At 41.3% G+C, this 22920-nt stretch overlaps 1 protein-coding gene across 1 annotated transcript in view; it reads left to right on the top strand.

The window, feature by feature from the left end:
• Nucleotides 1–22920, top strand: part of LOC135522601 (receptor-type tyrosine-protein phosphatase N2-like) — a 280479-nt gene that overhangs the window by 41150 nt on the left and 216409 nt on the right. Inside the window, exon 2 of the mRNA XM_064949026.1 lies at nucleotides 6754–6804. Coding sequence (XP_064805098.1) covers nucleotides 6754–6804 — 51 coding nt within the window. The remainder of the gene's footprint in view (nucleotides 1–6753; nucleotides 6805–22920) is intronic.

Below are 22920 nucleotides of genomic sequence, written 5' to 3'. Positions count from 1 at the left end.
AGTGTGTCCCAGTACTAAAACTCATTATTCTTACTCGTTTTGGAAGAAACAAGCCTGAAACCTTGAACATAGAGTGCTGAAACCCTGTGGAAGCGATAGGAATTGCATACTGGGAGCTAGATTTAATTATTTCCCTATACTTTCCATTGTAAGAGCATGGGCTCTCAAAAAAAAAAATCTGGTTGTTTTTCTTTGGATTTTTCCCTATCGTATCGATTGTGTTATAGTCTTCTACATTATTTTAACATTTCTACAAACTTCAGTGTTTTCTTTCTAATGGTACCAATTTATATGCATATTCTGGCTTCAGGGCCTAAGCTACAGGCAGTTTACTTTGGGCACATCAGTCAGGCGGAAATTGAGAAAAAAGGACCCTAGCCTGAAAGTATTCTGTCCAAGGCTTCTCTTCTTACTCAGTCCATTCTGCCATGCACCTGTTTCATAGGGGGAGATCATTCTGGACGGAGGCGAATGACTGTTTACACTACAGTGTCCTTGATATAGGGTGACATTGCTAAAGTAGGCAAATATTTAGCAGGAAACAACTTTTCCATCATTGTCAAGTTGTCAAATTCCTACTGTAGACAGATGACAATGTTGTCATTAGCTAGACAAGTTGGTCAAAATTATCTAACAATGCTAACGTTAGCTAGCAAGATAGCGAACGAGAGAGATTATTAAAGATCATTCTGATGACGTCTACCATGACATTGTCCCACATCACATAAGCAGAAACCTTGAGCAGACCACAGTTACACACACAGCAAATTGGCAAGTGGTACCTAGTGTTGATTTGTAAGTGTAGTATTTCTAGTTTTGATTCAGGTATTAAATTTACTCTGTAAATGTTAACACTCATTGGTGTAAAATAACCCCAGTGTTGATGTTAATAACGAGTGTTAAACCAAAACCACTCCCATCATTACCATATTTCCCAGCATGCTTTTTGAATCGTTTGTTTCAATATCTATGTTGTTGCATGTAAATTGATTAATTACTCAATTTTATGCTACTTAAATATAAACGACATATTTGTTTCTTGGAATTATTGTTCCTGTTACTGAAATGGTTGTCCTAGTTTAGATGGTTTAGGCAGTCTTGTATCTTAATCTGCCCAATCCGGCAGTCATTCTGGATGCAGGTGAATAAAAATATCTAGTGTTTGATATCCCAATTCTGTCTGACTGCCTTTAAACCAGGAGATTGAGGCCACTGTGAGGGTAAAACTAGGCTCTCAACATGATTTGTATTTTATTTATTTATTTAACCTTTTTTAATTTTAATTAGGCAAGTCAGTTAACAACAATTTCTTATGTACAATGACAGCCTATCAAAAGGCAAAAGGCCTCCTGCAGGGACAGGGCTTGGGATTTAAAAAAAACATATACATAGGACAAAACACACATCACAACAGGAGAGAACTAAGACAACAACATAGCAAGTCAGGTAGCAACACAACATGACAACATGGTAGCAACACAACAAGGTAGCGGCACAACGCATGGTATAAACATTATTGGGCACAGACAAGAGCAAAGGGCAAGAAGGTAGAAACAACAATACATTATGCAAAGCAGCCACAACTGTCATTAAGAGTGTCCATGATTGAGTCTTTGAATGAAGAGATTGAGCTGAAACTGTCCAGTTTGAGTCTTTGCTGCAGCTCGTTCCAGTCGCTAGCTGCAGCGAACTGAAAAGACGAGCAACCCAGAGATGTGTGTGCTTTGGGGACCTTTAACAAAATGTGACTGGCAGAACGGGTGTTGTATGTGGAGGATGAGGGCTGCAGTAGATATCTCAGATAGGGGGGAGTGAGGCCTAAGAGGTTTTTATAAATAAGCATCAACCAGTGGATCTTACGACAGGATGACCAGTTTACAGAGGAGCGTAGAGTGAAGCGATGTGTCCTATAAGGCGAATTGGTGGCAAATCTGATGGCTGAATGGTAAAGAACATCTAGCTGCTCGAGAGCCCCCTTACCTGCCGATCTATAAATGATGTCTCCATAATCTAGCATGGGTAGGATGGTCATCTGAATCAGGGTTAGTTTGGCAGCTGGGGTGAAAAAGGAACAATTACGATTCAGGTAGCCATGTCTAGATGTAACCTTAGCCTGCAGCTTTGATATGTGCTGAGAGAAGGACCGTGCACTGTCTAGATACACTCCCAAATACTTGTATGAGGTGACCTCAAGCTCTAAACCCTCAGAGGTAGTAATCATAACTGTGGGGAGAGGGGCATTCTTCTTACCAAACCACATGACCTTTGATTTGGAGGTGTTCAGAACAAGATTAAGGGTAGAGAAAGCTTGTTGGACACTAAGAAAGCTTTGTTGTAGAGCATTTAGCACAAAATCCAGGGAGATGGCAGCTGAGTATGACACTATCATCTGCATATAAATGGATGAGAGAGCTTCTTACTGCCTGAGCTATGTTCTTGATGTAAATTGACAAGAGCATCGGGCCTGGGATTGAGCCTTGGGGTACTCCCTTGGTGACAGGCAGTGGCTGAGACAGCAGATTTTCTGACTTTAAACATTGCACTCTTTGAGAGAGGTAGTTAGCAAACCATGCCAAAGACCCCTCAGAGACCCCAAATACTCCTTAGCCAGCCCAAAAGAATGGAATGGTCTACCGTATCAAAAGCTTTGGCCAAGTCAACAAAAACAACAGCACAACATTGTTTAGAATCAAGGGCAATGGTGACATCATTGAGGACCTTGAAGGTTGCAGTGACACATCCATAACCTGAGCAGAAACCCGATTGCATACCAAATCAAATCAAATTTTATTTGTCACATACACATGGTTAGCAGATGTTAATGTGAGTGTAGCGAAATGCTTGTGCTTCCAGTTCCGACAATGCAGTAATAGCCAACAAGTAATCTAACTAACAATTCCAAAACTAATTTCTTATACACAGTGTAAGCGGATAAAGAATATGTACATAAAGATATGAATGAGTGATGGTGCAGAGCAGCATAGGTAAGATACAGTAGATGGTACCTTTACCAGAGAGAATACTATAGACATCAAGAAAGCCAGTCAGTTTATTATTGACAATTTTTTGCAACACTATTGATAAACAGGGCAAAATAGAAATAGGCCTATAACTTAGGATCAGCTTGATCTTTAAATAAAGTACAAACTGTGCCTGCCTTCCAAGCAATGGGAACCTCCCCAGAAAGTAGAAGCAGGTTATTAAAAAGGTTGGAGACAGGCTTGGAGATAATAGGGGAAGCAACCTTAAAGAAGAAAAGGGCTAAACCATCTGACCCAGATGTTTTTTTGGGGTGAAGTTTCAGGATCTCTTTTAGCACCTCAGACTCTGCAGTGACTCCCTGCAGGGAGAAACTTTGTAGCAGGGAAAAAGAGGGAAAAGGGGAAGAAGAGGGAGAAGCATCGGGGATAGTCACATTAGAAGGGGTGGGAGATGAGGAAATGTTGGACGGGCAAGAAGGCATGGTTGAGTCATATAGAAATCCTGACTTAATGAAGTGGTGATTAAAGAACTCAGCCATGTGCTTATTGTCAGTAACAACCACATCATCAACTTTAAGGGACATGGGCAGATGTGAGGAGGAGGGTTTATTCTCCAGGTCTTTAACCGTTTTCTAGATCCTCTTGGGGTCTGGAGAACTGCTCATTAAAGTAACTAACTTTGGCCTTGTGGATAGCCTGAGTGCACTTATTTCTCATTTGCCTGAATGAGAGCCAGTCAGCCTGAGCATGCTTGTGCCAAGCCTTTCGCCAAATGCAATTCTTGAGGTGGAGTAACTCAGCAAGATCACAGTCAAACCAGGGGCTGAACCTGTTTTTAATTCTCATTTTATTGATGGGGTGTGTTTCTTAACAATGCCACTGAAAATATCAAAAATAAGGTCCAAGCGTGTTCAACAGAGGGGATCTGTTACGCATGGTGGAGCAGGTGAACCCAAGTGCAGACTCAGACGAGGAGACAGGGTTAAGGTAACCAAGTTATTTATTGAAAAGCTGGGGGCGATGGGCTGCAGGCCAGGGGGAGCTCGGGCAGGTAGCAGGGAACCAGGAACTGAGGCTGCGGCTGGGGCAAGGGGAGCAGGGGCAGGGTAAGCTGTTCCGGAGCGGAATCCAAGGAAGCAATAGAGCGGGAGTCCTGGGCAGGGAAGAAGGACTGATGAGACGAGGTACTGGCAACAGGGACCAGAGTCAGAGGACGGAATGAGCAGCGGCTGCAATCTGGCAGTGTGGAAGTGACAGGGCTGAGTATTTGTAGAGTTCTTGATTATGGAACAGTTTGCAGCTGGTGGGGATCTGCTATGACTCCAGCACACCTGTCTCCACTCACACAATCAGATACACCCACACAGAGAGAGGGAGAGAGCACTGGGGGTCTGGCGGCAGGTTAGGGAGACACAGGATGAGAAGTAGAGGGTGTGGCAGATATAACAGGATCAAGCTGATTGTATACCATTTTACAGAGGCCAGTTTGTGAAGGAATTCAAGTTTGTTTTAGCAAGCATCTATGACAAATCAGGACAGGTCGTTTCACTGAGCAGCCATTACAAACACAGGCTGTAAAACAGTGATCACTAAGGTCACTAAGGTCATTACAAATAACACCAGGGGGCGATGGGCTTCAAGCCAGGGGGGGATAACATGAGGATAACATCAAGAAGAGTAGCCTTTTCTGGGTGTTTGGAGTCATACCTTGTGGGATTGGTAATAATCTGAGAAAGATTTAGGGAGTCCCATTGGTTTAGGACTTGGTCAGGTGGTTTAAACATGTCCCAGTTTAGGTCACCTAGTAGGACAAATTCAGACTTGGTGTAAGGGACCAGGAGAGCGATTAGGGCAGGTAGGGTACAGGCCAGTGCTGATGGAGGACGATAGCACCCAACAACAGTCAACAAAGAGTTATTTGAAAGTTTAATACTTAAAACCAGCAAATCAAACTGTTTGGGGACAGACTTGGTGGAGACAAACGAGCACTGAAGGTGATCCTTGGTAAAGATTGCCACTCCCCCACCTTTGGAAGATTTGTCTTTACGAAAAAGGTTTCAACCAGAAAGGTTAACATCAGTATTCAAAACACTCTTCCTTAACCACATCTTAGTTTTGACCAACACATCTGGATTGGAGCTGTGAACCCACACTTTCAATTGATCCATTTTAGGTAATAAGCTTCTAGTGTTAACGTGCAGAAAACCCAGGCTTTTATGGTAGCAGAAATCAGTGAAGCAGATATCAGAACACAAGTCAGAATTGGGGCTAGCAACATGATGGACCAGGGTGTACATGCACATTTCCAGACATCATCAACAGTAATACAATCAAGGCATGGGATAGGACAGGGAGAGCTCTGCAGTGCTGATTTACGACATTTGAATGTGTGTCAGATGGCAACAAGATCATATTGTACAGCAATCTCTTCAGGTAACATAAATACAAAGCCAGCGAGAGGTGGTTAGAATGGGATGGGAGGCCAAAAGTCTGTGTAACCAATAGAGTCAGAGTCCCGAGTGTGGGAACAAACATAGTCTGTCCCAGAAATGTCATAGTCAACAAAACATGCAGGAGTCATGAGGCAAATGGCAAAATGCACAATAAAAAATATGATATATATTTATATATATAACAACTTGGGGCTAGCCCTTGTAAGTTCAGAGTCACTCGCCCCAACAGTGCCTGTGTGCTGAGAAGAGCAAAAACTTGAGAGATGGTGTTTTCAGGTCTCTGCTAGTTTGCCAGAGCATTTGCTGTATAATTTGGGAATAATAATCCTTTGGTGTAGGAAGCATTCCAGGTAATTCGGTACAAAATCAGGTTGTAGTTTTGGAGTTTTGATTTGGAGTGAAGGTTATGTTGTAGAGGGTAGCATCCAGTATATGTCCCTGCAAAAAATCTAAGTTTGTCTAACTCTAAATCTATCTATTTTTTTTTAAACATGTTGAAAAATTTGGGATCTCATCTGCCCATGACCTCTCTCTCTCTCTCCCATCCCATGGCCATATGAATTGTGCGTGGAATTGTTAACTAATTTAAATCATAGTCGCTATGATCTTGCTTGAAGGCCACAGGACTGAGAATTTTTTTCGGGATTTGGCAGATCCAACTTCCAGGTGCAAACACTGCCACCTACTGTACAGCCTGCCTACATTAAATCAGGACTGAAACTGGATGAATGCAACAACCACATCTCTGTCACACACAAAAATAGAGTCATGGGTGGTTACTTTAGAATTCACTTGAGAGGCAAGGCACTCTGGGAAATAAGCAAACAAGGCTTTACACTAAGCAGTGTGTTAATTTAACACTGAAAAGTGTGGCGCCGTGGCTGGCAGCTGGTGCTCTTGGAACACACTGGCATAGAGCTCATGCTAAAAGCCAATGGCACATGATAGTGCTGTGTGCCTCTGTACTCCTCAAATTTGGTTATGTGAAGAGCCCTGATGTACAATCAGTGTTGTTAATGTTGCCTTTATCGTTTTATCTCACTCCTTGACCCTTATTAACGGGGACATTAAGATTGAATAGAGATGACAGAGATTAGCATAGGGACGGGAAAGGGGATACCTAGTCATCTGCACAACTGAATCTATTCAACCTGAAATGTGTCTTCCGCATTTAACCCAACCCCTCTGAATCAGAGAGGTACGGGGGGGCTGCCTTCATTGATGTCCACATCATCAGCATCCGGTGTATTGTCCCTTTGAGTATGATTGTGATGTGTTGTAAATTGTGTTTTAAGTTTTCATTTCTCTATCTGTTTCAGGTTGCCTGTTTGAGGATGAGCTCTGTACACCTTACGAGTTCTGCGCTAACGGTAAGCCAACCAGCTTCATAGGATTCACATCTAAAAAGTGACTATCAACCAATTGCCCACCACCCTCATTATACAGTAGCCCTTCAGTGATGGTATCAAATCGATTGACTCACACACACTATTCTAAAACACTCAAATGGCACCCTATTCCCTTTATATTGCACTAATTTTGACCAGGGCCCATATGGCAAAAAAACAGGTTTTTGGAAATCTTTTCAAATCTATAAATTAAACAACAACTGAACTATCACATAAGTATTCAGACCCTTTACTCAGTACTTTGTTGAAGCACCCTTGGCAGCGATTACAGCCTCGAGTCTTCTTGGGTATGATGCTTCAAGCTTGGCACACCTGTATTTGGGAAGTTCTCTCATTCTTCTCTGTAGATCCTCTAAAGCTCTGTCAGGTTGGATGGGGAGCGTCGCTGCACCGCTTTTTTCAGGTCTTCTCCAGAAATGTTAGATCAAGGGTTCAAGTCCAGGCTCTGGCTGGGCCACTCAAGGACATTCAGAGATGTGTACCGAAGCCACTCCTGCGTTGTCTTGGCTGTGTGCTTAGGGTCGTTGTCCTGCTGAAAGGTAAACCTTCACCCTAGTCTGAGCAGGATTTCATCAACGATCTCTTTATCCTTTGTTCCGTTCATCTTTCCCTCAATCCTGACTAGTCTCCAAGTCATTGCTGCTGAAAAACACCCCACAGCATGATGCTGCCACCACCATGATTCACCGTAGGGATGGTGCCAGGTTTCCTCCAGACGTGACGCTTGGCATTCAGGCCAAAGAGTTCAATGTTGGCTTCTTCAGACCAGAGAATCTTGTTTCTCATGGCCTGGGAGGCCTTTAGGTGCCTTTGGCACCTGATTCCACATGTGTTATTCATAGTTCTGATGTCTTCACTATTATTCTACAATGTAGAAAAAAGTAAAAACAAAGAAAAACCCTTGAATGAATAGGTGTTCTAAAACTTTTGACTAGTATCACTGTCAGCCGAGTTTTCTTTTGTGAGGGTGGAGACTGCAAGTATAGACCCAGAAGTTAATCACACAGCTGACTAAACTACCCAAGCTTCTACTTCTGGGTTAACAAAGATGACAACATATCACATCTTGAGTCAGGGGGGAAATGTGGAGGCTTTGTTAATTTGGCCTTTGGGAAGAATTGTGTACAGTTGCATAGGTCAGGGGTACTCAAAGTGGCAGGGGTCCGTGGAGGTACTGCAAGGGGTTCATGGCCAGATCTCAAAATATAAAAATGAAGAAAAAGAACATGTATATTTTTGTAGATCTCGGAGTAGGAGTGCTGGTCCAGGATCAGCTTCACTATGTCCATCTAGACTTATTCATTGTGATCTACATTCAAAAGGCAAAACTGATCTTAAATCAGCACTTCTACTCTGAGACGCTTGATACATACAGTATGGTCCATGTTGTTCTGTCATGTGCTTTTAACAGACCCCAAGCCTAAACGAGACATCACATCTGTTTGATTTTTCTATACACCAGGAAACAAAATGACTAAACATTTGGGTTTAAATGTTATTTAGCTTAATTTAGCCCAACTGAGCTTATTATAAAATCAATGCAGCACATGAGGTGAGGCTTGCAAATGAACGCTTACATTGGATCTCCATCTTTTCACACTGATTCTATATTCCAAACTCCTAACATAAAATCTGAAGAAAATCTGAAGAAAAAGATTTTTAAAAAATAGCTATTTTGATCCTGGAATTTCTCTCTCTATACATTACGCTCTGGCCTCACAGCGTGTAGACAGAATTGAGATTATGTCTCTACCCTCATTTTCCTATTAACCCAATTTAGCAGAAGGGAACTGTGTGAGAGGAGGCACAGTGCTGAAATGAAAAATAGGGTTTGCGTTTAATAACCCTGACTGGTGTGCTTTACATAGTCTAATAAAAGGGAAATTGCTGACACCTCTCGAGCAGAATACCCAGAGGCTCTTTGGATAGAGAGTGTGGTGTTGAGGCCTTTCTTGCTTTACGTTGAAGATGAGACCGAGTGTGCTGAGCTACTGTCATTTAACTAATGGATAAGAAAGCAGAAGAGGATTCTTGAATGTATCCAAGAAGGATTTTGCCTGATCAAAGGTGGTATTCTTCCATTTCAGCTGCAGGGAAATTGACTATCGGTTTTTAAATGCCAATCAATCATTGGAGACCCGTCCAAAGTGGAATTACAGTCTATGAGGTGAAGAGGGCACAGCGCATGGAGATTGTTATTTCCTTTCCCCACCTAATATAGCCTCATATCCTCAGTCAATGAAATAGTGCTAGGAAAAAATAGGTTTACATGGTGGAAATGTGTGCATCTCTAACGATTCAGAGAGCAATGCTAAGGGGTGTTATTGAGTAGCAGCTTTAATGTGGGCACCCGTATTCATATCTAAGATTATGCTCTGACACTCTATAGACCCATTCACTCATAATGAATGACACTGTGAGAAGAGTGTGTGGTTGTATAACTAGCTCTGCCACTTTGCGGTCCCTGAAGAACTTACCTGGTTTATTGGTTCAACCGTAATCTGTTTCTCATTCGGCCTGGCTGCTGGCATGGCGGTCATTGACGCAGGAGGGAGATTTCTAGAGGGAAGTCATTTCACACCCTCACCAGGAAATGGCCCCTTTTCTGTGGCAGAAGATTTTTGGCGAAACTCTTAGCGTCTCCATTAACTCACGGTAACAAATTGCAGTTGATTTACAGCATAAGATTGACATTAGCTACTGCAATTCTATATTACAGTATAGTATCATAAAGAGCAATGCATTTTAGGGGCTCAATTATATTTACAGCAGCATACTGTGAATTATGGCACAATGTGGGAAAATGTTGTGGGGGCGGGGTAAGAATCTCTGGTTCATATATATTTTTTTGAGGTGTGCCTTGTAAGAGGCTATATTTGTTGCACCCATTAGTGAGAATGCTGTACCCCACAGAATACAGTACTATACCATATTGTTAAAATCTAAAAACATAATTCTACATTAGCTTACTTTCTACTGTGCAACCAGTAATTTACAGTAATTCATTGCAACCCTACAAACTCCAGTACTGTATTTTGGTAATCTAAAAACTCTTTCCTGTAAATCAATAGTAATTTACAGTAATTAATTACAACCCCACAGACTCCCGTACTGCATTTTGGTACTCTAAAAACCCTTTCCTGTAAATCAACAGTAATTCACTGGCTAATTTACTGTAATTCAGTATGTTAGGGTTCGTTCCTTCCGTCCTTGTCAATCATTGGCTCAATGGTGAAATTAACATTATGACAATATCTTGAATTAAATCATTCAAAAACCTTTATTAATGCAATTGCAGACAGATGTTGACCATCAGGAACATAGCACGCATGTTTCCGAGTAAGTTCTCAATCAAACAAAAAGTCTCAAGTTGTTTTGTTACACCCTCAGTCTAGCCTGGTGATGTCACTACCTATCTCATTACCTTTTTACCCCTGAGACCAAAACCCTGCCTACCAAGCTATATAAACAATGGCTTTTAGTGTTATCTAAAACTTAGCAGTAAACGTCCAATCCCCAAAGTTGATTTATTGTGGAATGTTTAACTCGTCTTATCTCCTCCAATCCCCTGCGGAGCTCGTTCTTCACAGTCACACATTACTCAGAGGGACCTCTTTATAATGAGGCAGAGAGAGAGAATTAGAAAACAACTGTGGAACAATATTAAAACCTCATAATGTATATATATTGTTAATCGGTAGTCTAGGAACCTATAAATGTAAAGAGGGAGTTTTATAACCCCTCCCCTTCTATTAATACAACATAAGTAGAATCAATTCTAATACTTCAAACATTTCGGTACAACCCTTATCATGACCCCTAGGTGAACCCGACAAGTACCACGCCACAGAATAAAAGTACTGTACTGTAGCGGCAAAAACTTTTAACACTAATGGGCGCAGGGTATCATTTTTTTCTGGCTCATTAAAATATTTTGAGGAGTGCCTTGAGGAGTGCCTTGCACCCATTATTAAGAGTGCTGTACTAATTGAACTGCTATGTGGTAGTGCCCTAATAATTGAATGTGTGTAGGCACATTGCTGATATTGCAATTACAGTAGCATTAACTTCCTAACAGTATAGTAGGCTAACTTTACAGTATTGTACTGAATCGTTGCTCTGATAATACAGCAACTTACAGGAAGCTGGTGACAAGTTACGGTGACTATTACAGTAATTCCAGAGATGGGAAGGAGACATCAAAAAGTATCTTGTTACAAATGCAAAATATCTTGAAGACTAATGTATCCTTAATTACAACAACATAAAAAATATATAAATCAAGATACTTTGCTCCCAGGTGTCTGTTTCTGGTGAGCACTTTTTAAAGAAGACAATCTTCATCCTTTAAACCAGAAACTTGTGTGAGAAGCATAAACTGCATTGGTTAAGGACTTGATTCCCCCCCCCCTCCATCTTGATCCTTGTGAAGTCTGTTAAGAGCTTCCTACTTCATATAGACCTCACTTCACCTTCCTTTTTCTGTTCCATTCTTTTATTTTTATTTATTTTATTTCACCTTCATTTAACCAGGTAGGCAAGTTGAGAACAAGTTCTCATTGACAATTGCGACCTGGCCAAGATAAAGCAAAGCAGTTCGACACAAACAACAACACAGACTTACACATGGAGTAAAACAAACATACAGTCAATAATACAGTAGAAATAAGTCTATATACGATGTGAGCAAATGAGGTGAGATAAGGGAGGTAAAGGCAAAAAAAGGCCATGGTGGCAAAGTAAATACAATATTGCAAGTAAAACACTGGAATGGCAGATTTGCAGTGGAAGAATGTGCAAAGTAGAAATGAAAATAATGGGGTGCAAAGGAGCAAAATAAATAAATTACATTAAATAAATACAGTTGGGAAAGAGATAGTTGTTTGGGCTAAATTATAGATGGGCTATGTACAGGTGCAGTAATCTGTGAGCTGCTCTGACAGCTGGTGCTTAAAGCTTGTGAGGGAGATAAGTGTTTCCAGTTTCAGAGATTTTTGTAGTTCGTTCCAGTCATTGGCAGCAGAGAACTGGAAGGAGAGGCGGCCAAAGAAAGAATTGGAAAGAATCTAATCAACCGATATTACTAACAATGTCACTTAACATAGACCTACTGTGTCATACTGTGCCAGCCCATAGCTTGTAATTACGAGGTTACAATTGTAAATCAAAGTGGGTTACCATGTTCATTCAGATTGAAATTGTCTGAAAATGGCAAATGGCACCCTATTTCCGATTTGGCTCTGGTCAAAACTTGTGCACTATGTAGGGAATATGGTGCAATTTGGGATGTATTGGCCTTGTGTAAAATAAGTGCATTATTTGGGTATATGGTGCCATTTGGGATGCTGCCAAAGACATTTCCAATAGTATTGTCTCCAGAGCCTGTTTCTCCCAACTTCAGATTGGCAGGTCTCCTCCTGAAATGCTTGCTGTCCTTGATTGCCTGTCAGCTTTAGTGATTCGTTGTGTTATCCTTAAGCATTGGTGCTCACAGATAAATGACTTTACTGGTGGTAGGATTCTGGCTGTCTGTCACAATGGGGAAGGATAGAAGGTCGGGATTGAGAATTATTTACCTGGGGCAAAGAAAGCCTCTTATATCTGCCAATCAACATTCTACTGATTTATATTCCAAGGCCTCACACACGAAACAACTCTATTTGTCTATTTGGGACACATTGATGTGTCCCAAATGGCACCTTTTTCCTTAAATAGTGCATTACTTTTGGTCAATTTATGGTTACATTCTGTGCTCTAGTCATGTAATGTGTGCATGCATGGGGACACACAGATATTTTTTTTTTTTGTCAGCTGAATACTCCTGTAGCCTTGGCAAAGCAATATTAGAAAAGTGTGCTCTGTTGTCCATCAGCGTTTTAGCTCAGATCCCAATGATTTGTTTAGATCTCGTTTTGGCCCTCTTTTGGCATGTTACCTACTTGTCATACACATATTTAATTATAAGTGTCTCAATATTTGATAACTCTGATGTTTTGCGTGTTGTCTTTTGTTTGTTCAACTCTCCATGTGGCCCACAAAAAACATGTACTGCTCGTTCAAGCGTGAAATTAAAACACAGTTTGAAATACATAAAAAAGTCAGTGTTTAGGTGTCTTTTTGGCTAGCAAAATGCAAAAGCGAAGGTATATCACTGTGTGCAGGTCCCTATGCGTTGTACAATACCTCGAGTTTCCCTGTATTTAGGCGGGAAACAACTGTGAAGGAGCTGTACTCTATTGCGTGTTTGAGTTTGTTATTAATGAACTTTTACCGCAGTGGGTTAAATCAGGGTCACACAGTGTTTCTTAGTAGTCTTAAACAAATCTACTTTGAAACAAAAGTATACACCTCACACAGAGTTAAAACCTGTACCATGTCAGATATAGAGTTGAAATGTATTCAATTTTGAGTTTAAATCCCAACATTACACTTTATATACATCACAGAAGACTGAAATATAACAAAACCGTTTGACATAATAGCAACATCAGATTGTTTGGTGGGCTTTTTAAAATAATCTTTAATTAATGATGAAATTATGAAAATGAGGCTCTGCCCCACCTGCCCTGAGTGACGTGTCGCCACTGCCCCACCTGCCCTGAGTGACGTGTCGCCACTGCCCCACCTGCCCTGAGTGACGTGTCGCCACTGCCCCACCTGCCCTGAGTGACGTGTTGCCACTGCCCCACCTGCCCTGAGTGACGTGTCGCCACTGCCCCACCTGCCCTGAGTGACGTGTCGCCACTGCCCCACCTGCCCTGAGTGACGTGTCGCCACTGCCCCAAGGAGAGAACAAGGCACCAACATCCAAGGTAAAAACCCTCGATTCCAACATGGATTCTCTACTCAGGGAAAACAGGGTGATGACGTACTAGACATATTATACTAGACATATTATTATAGTATTTTCTGGGATTCCTGAGGACACATCCAATAATCCAGAGGGAGCGATCAGAGAGTTCATGCAATCCGCCTTGAAACTTCCTCTAGAGAATGTAAACAAGGGGTCTTTCCACTGAGTGCACAGACTTGGAGCTCGGAGCGACAAGACCAAGAGTCCCCGACCTACAGTTGAAATCGTACGTTTACATACACCTTAGCCAAATACATATGAACTCAGTTTTTCACAATTCCTGACATTTAATCCTCGTAAAAATTCCCGTGTAGGTTCAGTTAGGATCATCACTTTATTTTAAGAATGTGAAATGTCAGAAGAATATTAAAGAGAATTATTTATTTCAGCTTTTATTTCTTTCATCACATTCCCAGTGGGTCAGAAGTTTACATACACTCAATTAGTATTTGATAGCATTGCCTTTAAATTGTTTAAATTGGGTCAAACATTTCGAGTAGCCTTCCACAAGCTTCCCACAAGAAGTTGGGTGTCACACCCTGACCATAGTAAATCAAATCAAATCAAATGTATTTATATTTATATATATTTATATAGCTTCTTACATCAGCTGATATCTCAAAGTGTTGTACAGAAACTCAGCCTAAACCCCCAAACAGCAAGCAATGCATGTGTAGAAGCACGGTGGCTAGGAAAAACTCCCTAGAAAGGCCAGTCCTCTTCTGGCTGTGCCGGGTGGAGATTATTACAGAACATGGCCAAGATGTTCAAATGTTCATAAATGACCAGCATGGTCAAATAATAATAATCACAGTAGTTGCCAAGGGTGCAGCAAGTCAGCACCTCAGGAGTAAATGTCAGTTGGCTTTTCATAGCCGATCAGTAAGAGTATCTCTACCGCTCCTGCTGTCTCTAGAGAGTTGAAAACAGCAGGTATGGGACAGATAGCACGTCCGGTGAACAGGTCAGGGTTCCATAGCCGCAGGCAGAACAGTTGAAACTGGAGCAGCAGCACGGCCAGGTGGACTGGGGACAGCAAGGAGTCATCATGCCAGGTAGTCCTGAAGCATGGTCCTAGAGCTCTGGTCCTCCAAGAAAGAGAGAATTAGAGAGAGCAAACTTAAATTCACACAGGACATCGGATAAGACAGGAGAAGTACTCCAGATATAACAGACTGACCCTAGCCCCCTGACACAAACTACTGCAGCATAAATACTGGAGGCTGAGACAGGAGGGGTCAGGAGACACTGTGGCCTCATCCGATGATACCCCCGGACAGGCCCAAACAGGCAGGGTATAACCCCACCCACTTTGCCAAAGCACAGCCCCCACACCACTGGAGGGATATCTTCAACCACCAACTTACCATCTTGAGACAAGGCCGAGTATAGCCCACAAAGATTTCCGCCGCGGCACAACCCAAGGGGGGGCGCCATCCAGACAGGAAGATCACGTCAGTGACTCAACCCACTCAAGTGACGCACCCCTCCTAGGGATGGCATGGAAGAGCACCAGTAAGCCAATGACTCAGCCCCTGCAATAGGGTAGCTGTTTTCTCTGTGTTGGTTGGGGCGTGATAGTCACTAGGGTGGGTCATCTAGGTGTTTGTATGTCTATGTTGGCCTGATATGGTTCCCAATCAGAGACAGCTGTTGATCGTTGTCGCTGATTGGGGATCATATTTAGGTAGCCATTTCCCCATTGTTAGTTGTGGGATCTTGTCTACAGTAAGTAGCTTTTGTGCACTCCAGTAGCGTTTCGTTTGTGCTTTTGTTGTTTTGTTTAGTGAGTTTCTCTTTATTAAAATTATATGGACCTCTATGCACGCTGCTCCTTGGTCTCATCATTACAGCGAACGTGACAGAAGATCCCACCAACAAAGGACCAAGCAGCGTGCCCAGGAGGAGGAAGTATCCTGGTCTTGGGAAGCGATCCTGGACTTGGGAGGAAATCCTGGCAGCACAGGATCGCCATCCTTGGCGGGAGTCACCTAGGAGCATGAGAGAAAAATAGCTTACTATGGTCAGGGCGCGACATTGGATGAATTTTGGTCCATTCCTCATGACAGAGCTGGTGTAACTGAGTTAGGTTTTATAGGCCTCCATGCTCGCACACGCTTTTTCAGTTCTGCCCACACATTTTCTATAGGATTGAGGTCAGGGCTTTGTGATGGCCACTCCAATAACTTGACTTGGTTGTCCTTAAGCTATTTTGCCACAACTTTGGAAGTATGCTTGGGGTCATTGTCCATTTTGAAGACCCATTTGCGACCAAGCTTTAACATCCTGACTGATGTCTTGAGATGTTGCTTCAATATATCTAGATAATTTGTGGAGTGCACCAGTCTATTTTGTGAAGTGCACCAGTCTCTCCTGCAGCAAAGAACCCCCATAAGATGATGCTGCCACCCCCGTGCTTCACGTTTGGGATGGTTTCCTTTGGCTTGCAAGCCTCCCACATTTTCATCCAAACATAACAATGGTCATTATGGCCAAACAGTGCTATTTTTTTTCATCAAGCCAGAGGACAATTCTCCAAAAAGTACGATCATTGTCTGCATGTGCACGTGCAAACCGTAGTCTGGCTTTTTTAAGGCGGTTGTGGAGCAGTGGCTTCTTCCTTGCTGAGCGGCCTTTCAGGTTATGTCGATATTGGACTCGTTTTACTGTGGATATAGATACTTTTGTACCTGTTTCTTCCAGCATCTTCACAAGGTCCTTTGCTGTCGTTCTGGTATTGATTTGCACTGTTCACAGCAAAGTACTTAATCTCTAAGAGACAGAACATGTAGTCTTACTCTTATCCAGGCATTATACACACACTCACTAAATCACGTCCAATATCATACACATCCACCTACTCAGATTTACTACACACATAATATCTGGACTCAATTTTCTAACATCTGTGGCATTGGCTCACAGGCAAGCAGGCAAGGGAATAAAACAAACATTGCTGGAACCTGTTTCTTGAATTCTAAACATCAGACATTTGACATAATACCTCCCATGGCAGTAACTTCACAAGCACTAATTTTGGTCAATTTAGATTGAGAATAGTATCTAGTTATGGTAAGTGGTGAAATAAGTATAGTTATAATTGTAATGGTTTAGCAGATTATAAAAAAGAAGATCAATCTTTACATGGCTAAAAGATAAGTAATATAACATATACTGTTTATAGGAAACTCATTATGGTGGGAGACTATAACACAGTGTTAAGTACCTCAATGGGCCGTAAAGGAAATAACTCTACAAACTTTCATCACCGTGCCCTTAAGGAAATCACAAATATTATGGACACATTAGAAATAGTGGGTATTTGGAGAAAAAATCCCGACCTAGTGAGATATACACGGAGACTTAATCAAGCTCGTCGTCTTGACTACAGCCTTGTGTCTTTCTCTCTCGCATCAAAGGTTTCAAATGTTTTAATAGGAGACAGAATGCGATCGAATTATCATCTAATTGGCCTTCACGTGACTCTTATAGAATTTCCACTTGGACGGGGATATTGAAAATTGAATACAAGTTTACTGGAGGACAATTTATTTTTTAACTAACACAAAAAAATGTATAACTGAATTTTTCAAGTACAATATAGGTTCAGCAAATCCCCTTATTGTTTGGGATACCTTTTTAAATGTATCTTCGGAGGCCATTCAATTCAATATTCATCAATAATAAAAAAGCAGTTTCTGGCTAAAGAGACAACACCAACAAGGGAAATCCATGAACTAACAGTAAAGGTAGGGAGCAATAAAAATAATACTACAGAGATACAAAATAAGTTAGAGGAAAAACTAAAAGAACTAGAGGAACATATTCCAGAATGATCTAATGTAATCTATTACAATAATAATGGAACGGGAAATACCATTGGGTGTTGCGCAATAGCCTATGCCTACACAATTGAGCACTGTGGACTACCTGTCCAATCTGACACATAGACACACATAAAAACATTAACTCATTACCTTGAATCTTTCTTACTATAACCTGCTGTAAATAAACCACTTTTAATCACTTGACTGTCATTCAGAAAGTTATTTTCTGAATCAGCTGATGATTGTTGGACATTTTCCCACAAGCCTAACCATACAGCTGGACACCTAATGCACATCCAACAAATATTATCTCCAAAATACATTCTTTAAAATGAAAATACATTCTAGAAATTAGATATAGGCATAGATATAGTATAGGCTGTTTTTAGCCTTCAGCCTTTTTATAGGCTACAATATTATACCCATATGAATGAATTTTAGGCCATAACTGAACCAATTTCTTTCTGTAGGCTATACAGTATTTACAATATTCTGCCCATGTGAACGAATGTATATACAATATTTATAGCCAAGATTTATTGAATTAAAAGCAGTAAAAATTCACTTTATTTCACATTATTCAATAACACTCATAAACCCAACCACGCAAAAGGCTGCAGCTCACTTCACAGCTTCCCCAGCGCTTCACAGCTTCCCCGGGAAACTCGACATATTGTAGCCTCGCAGGGAGGAAAGAGCAACAGACGAAGGAGTTTGCTTCTGCTGCAGTGTTCGCGGAGAAATATAACTCCTTGCGGCTGTGCTTCGATCCATACCTGAGTCTCCACAATGCTTTTATTTTTGATTTTGTGTCATTCTTTAGGGAAATCAGTTGAGACCTAGGTCCCTTTCACGACTGAGCCATGAACAATAAACAAAAATATAAAAAAGACACAAGACACACATTTGGAAAGAGCTATTCCATCATAGCATGTGTCGTCCTCCAGGTCAAGTTTGATGTGGTCCATCACATTCAATTTAAAGTGATTAGGTAAGCAACACTTTAAAAATCATCTCTGCATTTTGTAATTCTATTGGCCAGGGGATACTTGTAGAAAATGTAGAGCAATGACAGAGTACAATACTGTAAAATGTCCCTACTATCCTGTAAGAAGGTTAATGCCACTGTAATCATGTTGGTATTTTACTGTAATCACATGGGATTCATGCAAGCAGGTTGGCTGCTTGGTATTTGTATGTTACAGCATATTTATTAATATTTGGTGTTTTATATCACTTGCGTTTCTAGTGGCCTAAATAAAAGCTTCCAAACTGGCTGTAATTTTCTAAAAACAGATCTGTAAAAAAAAATGATCAAAACGACAATGCTTAATATTCAAACATAAATTATAAAGAGTTAATGCAGTCTACTCTGTTTTAAGGTCCTTACCACTGAATAGTGTCTGTTCCAGGTGCGTAGGAGTCAAAGTAAGAATACTTCAAGAGATGGAGAGCAGCACACTGTCAAAAAAAGGAATAAATACAAAACTGAGGCTTGAATGCAAAATAAAGATGTTAATTAAAACATGGTGCCCAGAAAATATTAGTGCAAGAAAGTGCACAAATGTGCAACAAATATACCCTCTTACAAGGCACACCTCAAACACTACATGACCAAAGGTATGTGGACACCTGCTCGTCGACCATCTCATTCCAAAATCATGGGCATTAATATGGAGTTGGTCCCCCCCCTTTGCTGCTATAACAGCCTCCAGTCTTCTGGGTAGGCTTTCCACTAGAAGTTGGAACATTGCTGCGGGGACTTGCTTCCATTCAACCCCAAGAGCATTAGTGAGGTTGGACACTGATGTTGGGCGATTAGGCCTGGCTCGCAGTCAGCGTTCCAATTCATCCCAAAGGTGTTCAATGGGGTTGAGGTCAGTCAAGTTCTTCCACACAGATCTTAGCAAACCATTTCTGTATGGACCTTGTGCACGGGGGCATTGTCATGCTGAAACAGGAAAGGGCCTTCCCCAAACTGTTGCCACAACGTTGGAAGCACAGAATAGTCTAGAATATCATTGTATGCTGTAGCGTTACGATTTAGCCCGAATTATGAAAAACAGCCCCAGACCAATAATCGTCCTTCTCCAAACTTTACAGTTGGCACTATGCATTGGGGCAGGTAGCGTTCTCCTGCCACCCGCCAAACCCATATTCATCTGTCGGACTGCCAGATGGTGAAGCATGAGAACACGTTTCCACTGCTCCAATGACGGCGAGCTTTACACCACTCCAGCAGACGCTTGGCATTGCGCATGGTGATCTTAGAACGAACAGTTCTTGTGCTGATGTTGCTTCCAGAGGCAGTTTGGAACTCAGTAGTGAGTGTTGAAACCGAGAACAGGCCATTTTTACATGCTAAATGCTTTAGCACTCTGCGGTCCCGTTCTGTGAGCTTGTGTGGCCTACCACTTTGTGGCAGAGCCGTTGTTACGCCGAGATGTATCCACTTCACAAAAACAGCACTTACAGTTGACCGGGGCAGCTCTAGTATGGTAGAAATTTAATGAACTGAGTTGTTGGAAAGGTGGCATCTTATGATGCCGTCATAATGACGGTGCCACGTTGAAAGTAACTGAGCTCTTCAGTAAGGCCATTCTACTGCCAATGTTTGTCTATGGAGATTGCATGGCTCTGTGCTCGATTTGATACACCTGTCAGCAATGGGTGTGGCTGAAATAGCCAAATCCACAAATTTGAAGGGGTGTCCACATACTTTTGTATATATAGTGTATGTTTTTTTTCCGCCATCCACAACATTTTCCCAAAATGCACCATAAATCAGAGTATGCTGCTGTACATATACAGCAAAACAGGTAATACAGTACTTTACTGTAAAATTGTATTTAACTTTTTTTTCTGTCTGCCTGTGTGTGTGTGTGTGTTCGTGTGTGCGTGCGAGCACGCCCGCCTGTGCGCAGTCTTATGTGGATGTCTGCTGGGAATGTCCTGTCAACTGTGGAGAAAACAACACATGTACAGTGATAGTTGTCATGGAAACTGGTGTAGGAGCACAACATTATATCAGACCGTCACCTGTCGCTTATGTCACTGCCATCTCTTCATCTATTATACACTCCCTATTAGATTGTTATAAACTCAAGTTGTAAAACTACAATTCACAATGTATGTTCACACTGAAATAATGGCTTCTCAACATAAAGATAAAATGAGTCCCATAATTATCTTGAGCATCCTTTGGAGTACTACACAAACCTTCCCCCTACAACGCTGTGCCAATTGTGCGCCGCCCGATCACGGCCAGTTGTGACACAGCCCAGACTTGAACTAGCGTCTGTAGTGACACCTCTAGCACTGAGATGCAGTGCCTTAGACCGCTGCGCCACTCGGGAGTACAGTATATGTGGAGTGTGAAAATAACTAGTTCCCTACGTATTTATTTATTTGGACAGTGAAGCTAAAACTTTTACTTTGGTTCTATACTCCAGCATTTTGGATTTAAGATCAAAATGTTTTATTTGAGGTGACATGTTTTAATTGAGGGTGTTTTCATACATGCACTCTCAGAAAATATGTATTAGTTAGGGTCGACACATGTTGTGTTACTTTGAACAAAATCACTGTTGTTGGAACCGCATGGTTTGTGTATATTTTTCAACACATTTTGTGTAACTTCCTGCAATTAATGTTAAAAGCTGAAAACCATACAACACACCCTAGATGTGTTAGATTATTGACCAATCACATTGCATCACATTGAAAAAGTTACTTATAGTGTATTACATTTAGTCAAAGGTTTAGTATTTGGTCCCATATTCAGAGCACGCAATGACTTCATCAAGCTTGTGACTCTACAAACTTGTTGGATGCATTTGCACTTCATTTTGATTTGTGTTTCGGATCATGTTGTGTACAATAGAAATTAAGGGTAAATAACACCACAGCGTCCTACCACAGCCACCCCAACAGTCCCTACACCACCTCACGTCCAAACATCGGCGGGGACAAAGCTGTTGCTAATTTATTGTGCTAGACACATGGAAGGCTACATTATCAAGGCTATATCTTGTTAAATCTAGTTTCTAAAATGTATTTTTGTTGTATCAACCCAAAATAAATACCATGTAACAATTGCACAATTGAATAAATATGTGTATAAATTTGATTTGGGAACACTGAAGAGACATTGAATTAAAAAATGAGCTGAAGCTGAAAGATAGTGACTGGTGGTGTGTACAGACCATGGATGAATAGTGATACATAGGATACACCTAGTAAATGACTGTGAGAAGACAATGTGTAGCTGGTTCAGGACAGCCTAGTGGTTAGAGTGTTGGGCCAGTAGCTGAAAGGATGCTGGTTTGAAAACCTGAGCCAACAAGGTGAAAAGTCTGTTGATGTGCCCTTGAACATGGCACTGAACCCTCATTTTCTCCAAGGGTGGGTGCACTGCACTAAAACAACACATTTCACTGTTCTTTTTATATTCCTAACACCATGTCCTGACCCCCAATCTCCCAGCCATCACAGCTTGCTCCTTCAGTCCAGAAAACCATTGAATTATTGGCCAGACAGGAGCTACGTCATGGGTTGCCTAGCAACCTGCATTGGGAAAAGTGAGTGGCCTGCTTATAGGGAGATAACAGGGTCTCTGATAACATCTCAGCTCCGATGATGGCTGGGTGCTTATTGCATTGCTGTCAAAAAAATGGTGTCAGCTATTAGCTCCCAAACAGGAATTCAAGCTTACAAGAAACTGCAGGGAACACACAACTTTTTTTTGGACAAAGGTTATGACAATGCTTTCACAAATTTGATAGCCCATTCCAGTACTCCATTATCCTAACATAGCCTGCAGTACATGACAGGGATTGGCAAAAATGACAAAATACAAATGTTCATATTTACATGTATATTTTCATCTTTTAGCTATTATCCAGAGAGACTTACAATTAGTGCATTCATCTTAAGATAGCTAGGTGAGGCAGCAACATATCACAATCTTATCAAGTACATTTTTCCTCAAAGTATTTCTCAACATTTTTACATTTAGTTCATCTAGCAGACGCTCTTATCACATCATAGTGCTACAGACACGGCACCAGGATGAAGTGAATTAGGGGGCAGTTGAAATCTGTAAGGGGGCACAATTTTGGGGCTTTCTTGCATTGGAGTTTTATTGAATTCTGCTTACAGTGCATTCGGAAAGTGTTCAGACCCCGTAACTATTTCCACATTTTGTTACGTGACACACTTATTCTAAAATTGATTCAATTGTTTTTTTTTCCCTCATCAATCTACGCACAATACCCCATAATGACAAAGCAATAACAGGTTAAGACATATTTGTATTAAAAGTTAAAAAGTGAAATATTGCATTCACATAAGTATTCAGGCCCTTTACTTAGTACTTTGTTGAAGCACCTTTGGCAG

This window comes from Oncorhynchus masou, chromosome 30 (assembly GCF_036934945.1).
Source record: "Oncorhynchus masou masou isolate Uvic2021 chromosome 30, UVic_Omas_1.1, whole genome shotgun sequence".
Taxonomy (NCBI): domain Eukaryota; kingdom Metazoa; phylum Chordata; class Actinopteri; order Salmoniformes; family Salmonidae; genus Oncorhynchus; species Oncorhynchus masou.
This window is presented reverse-complemented; position numbering and strand designations above follow the sequence as displayed.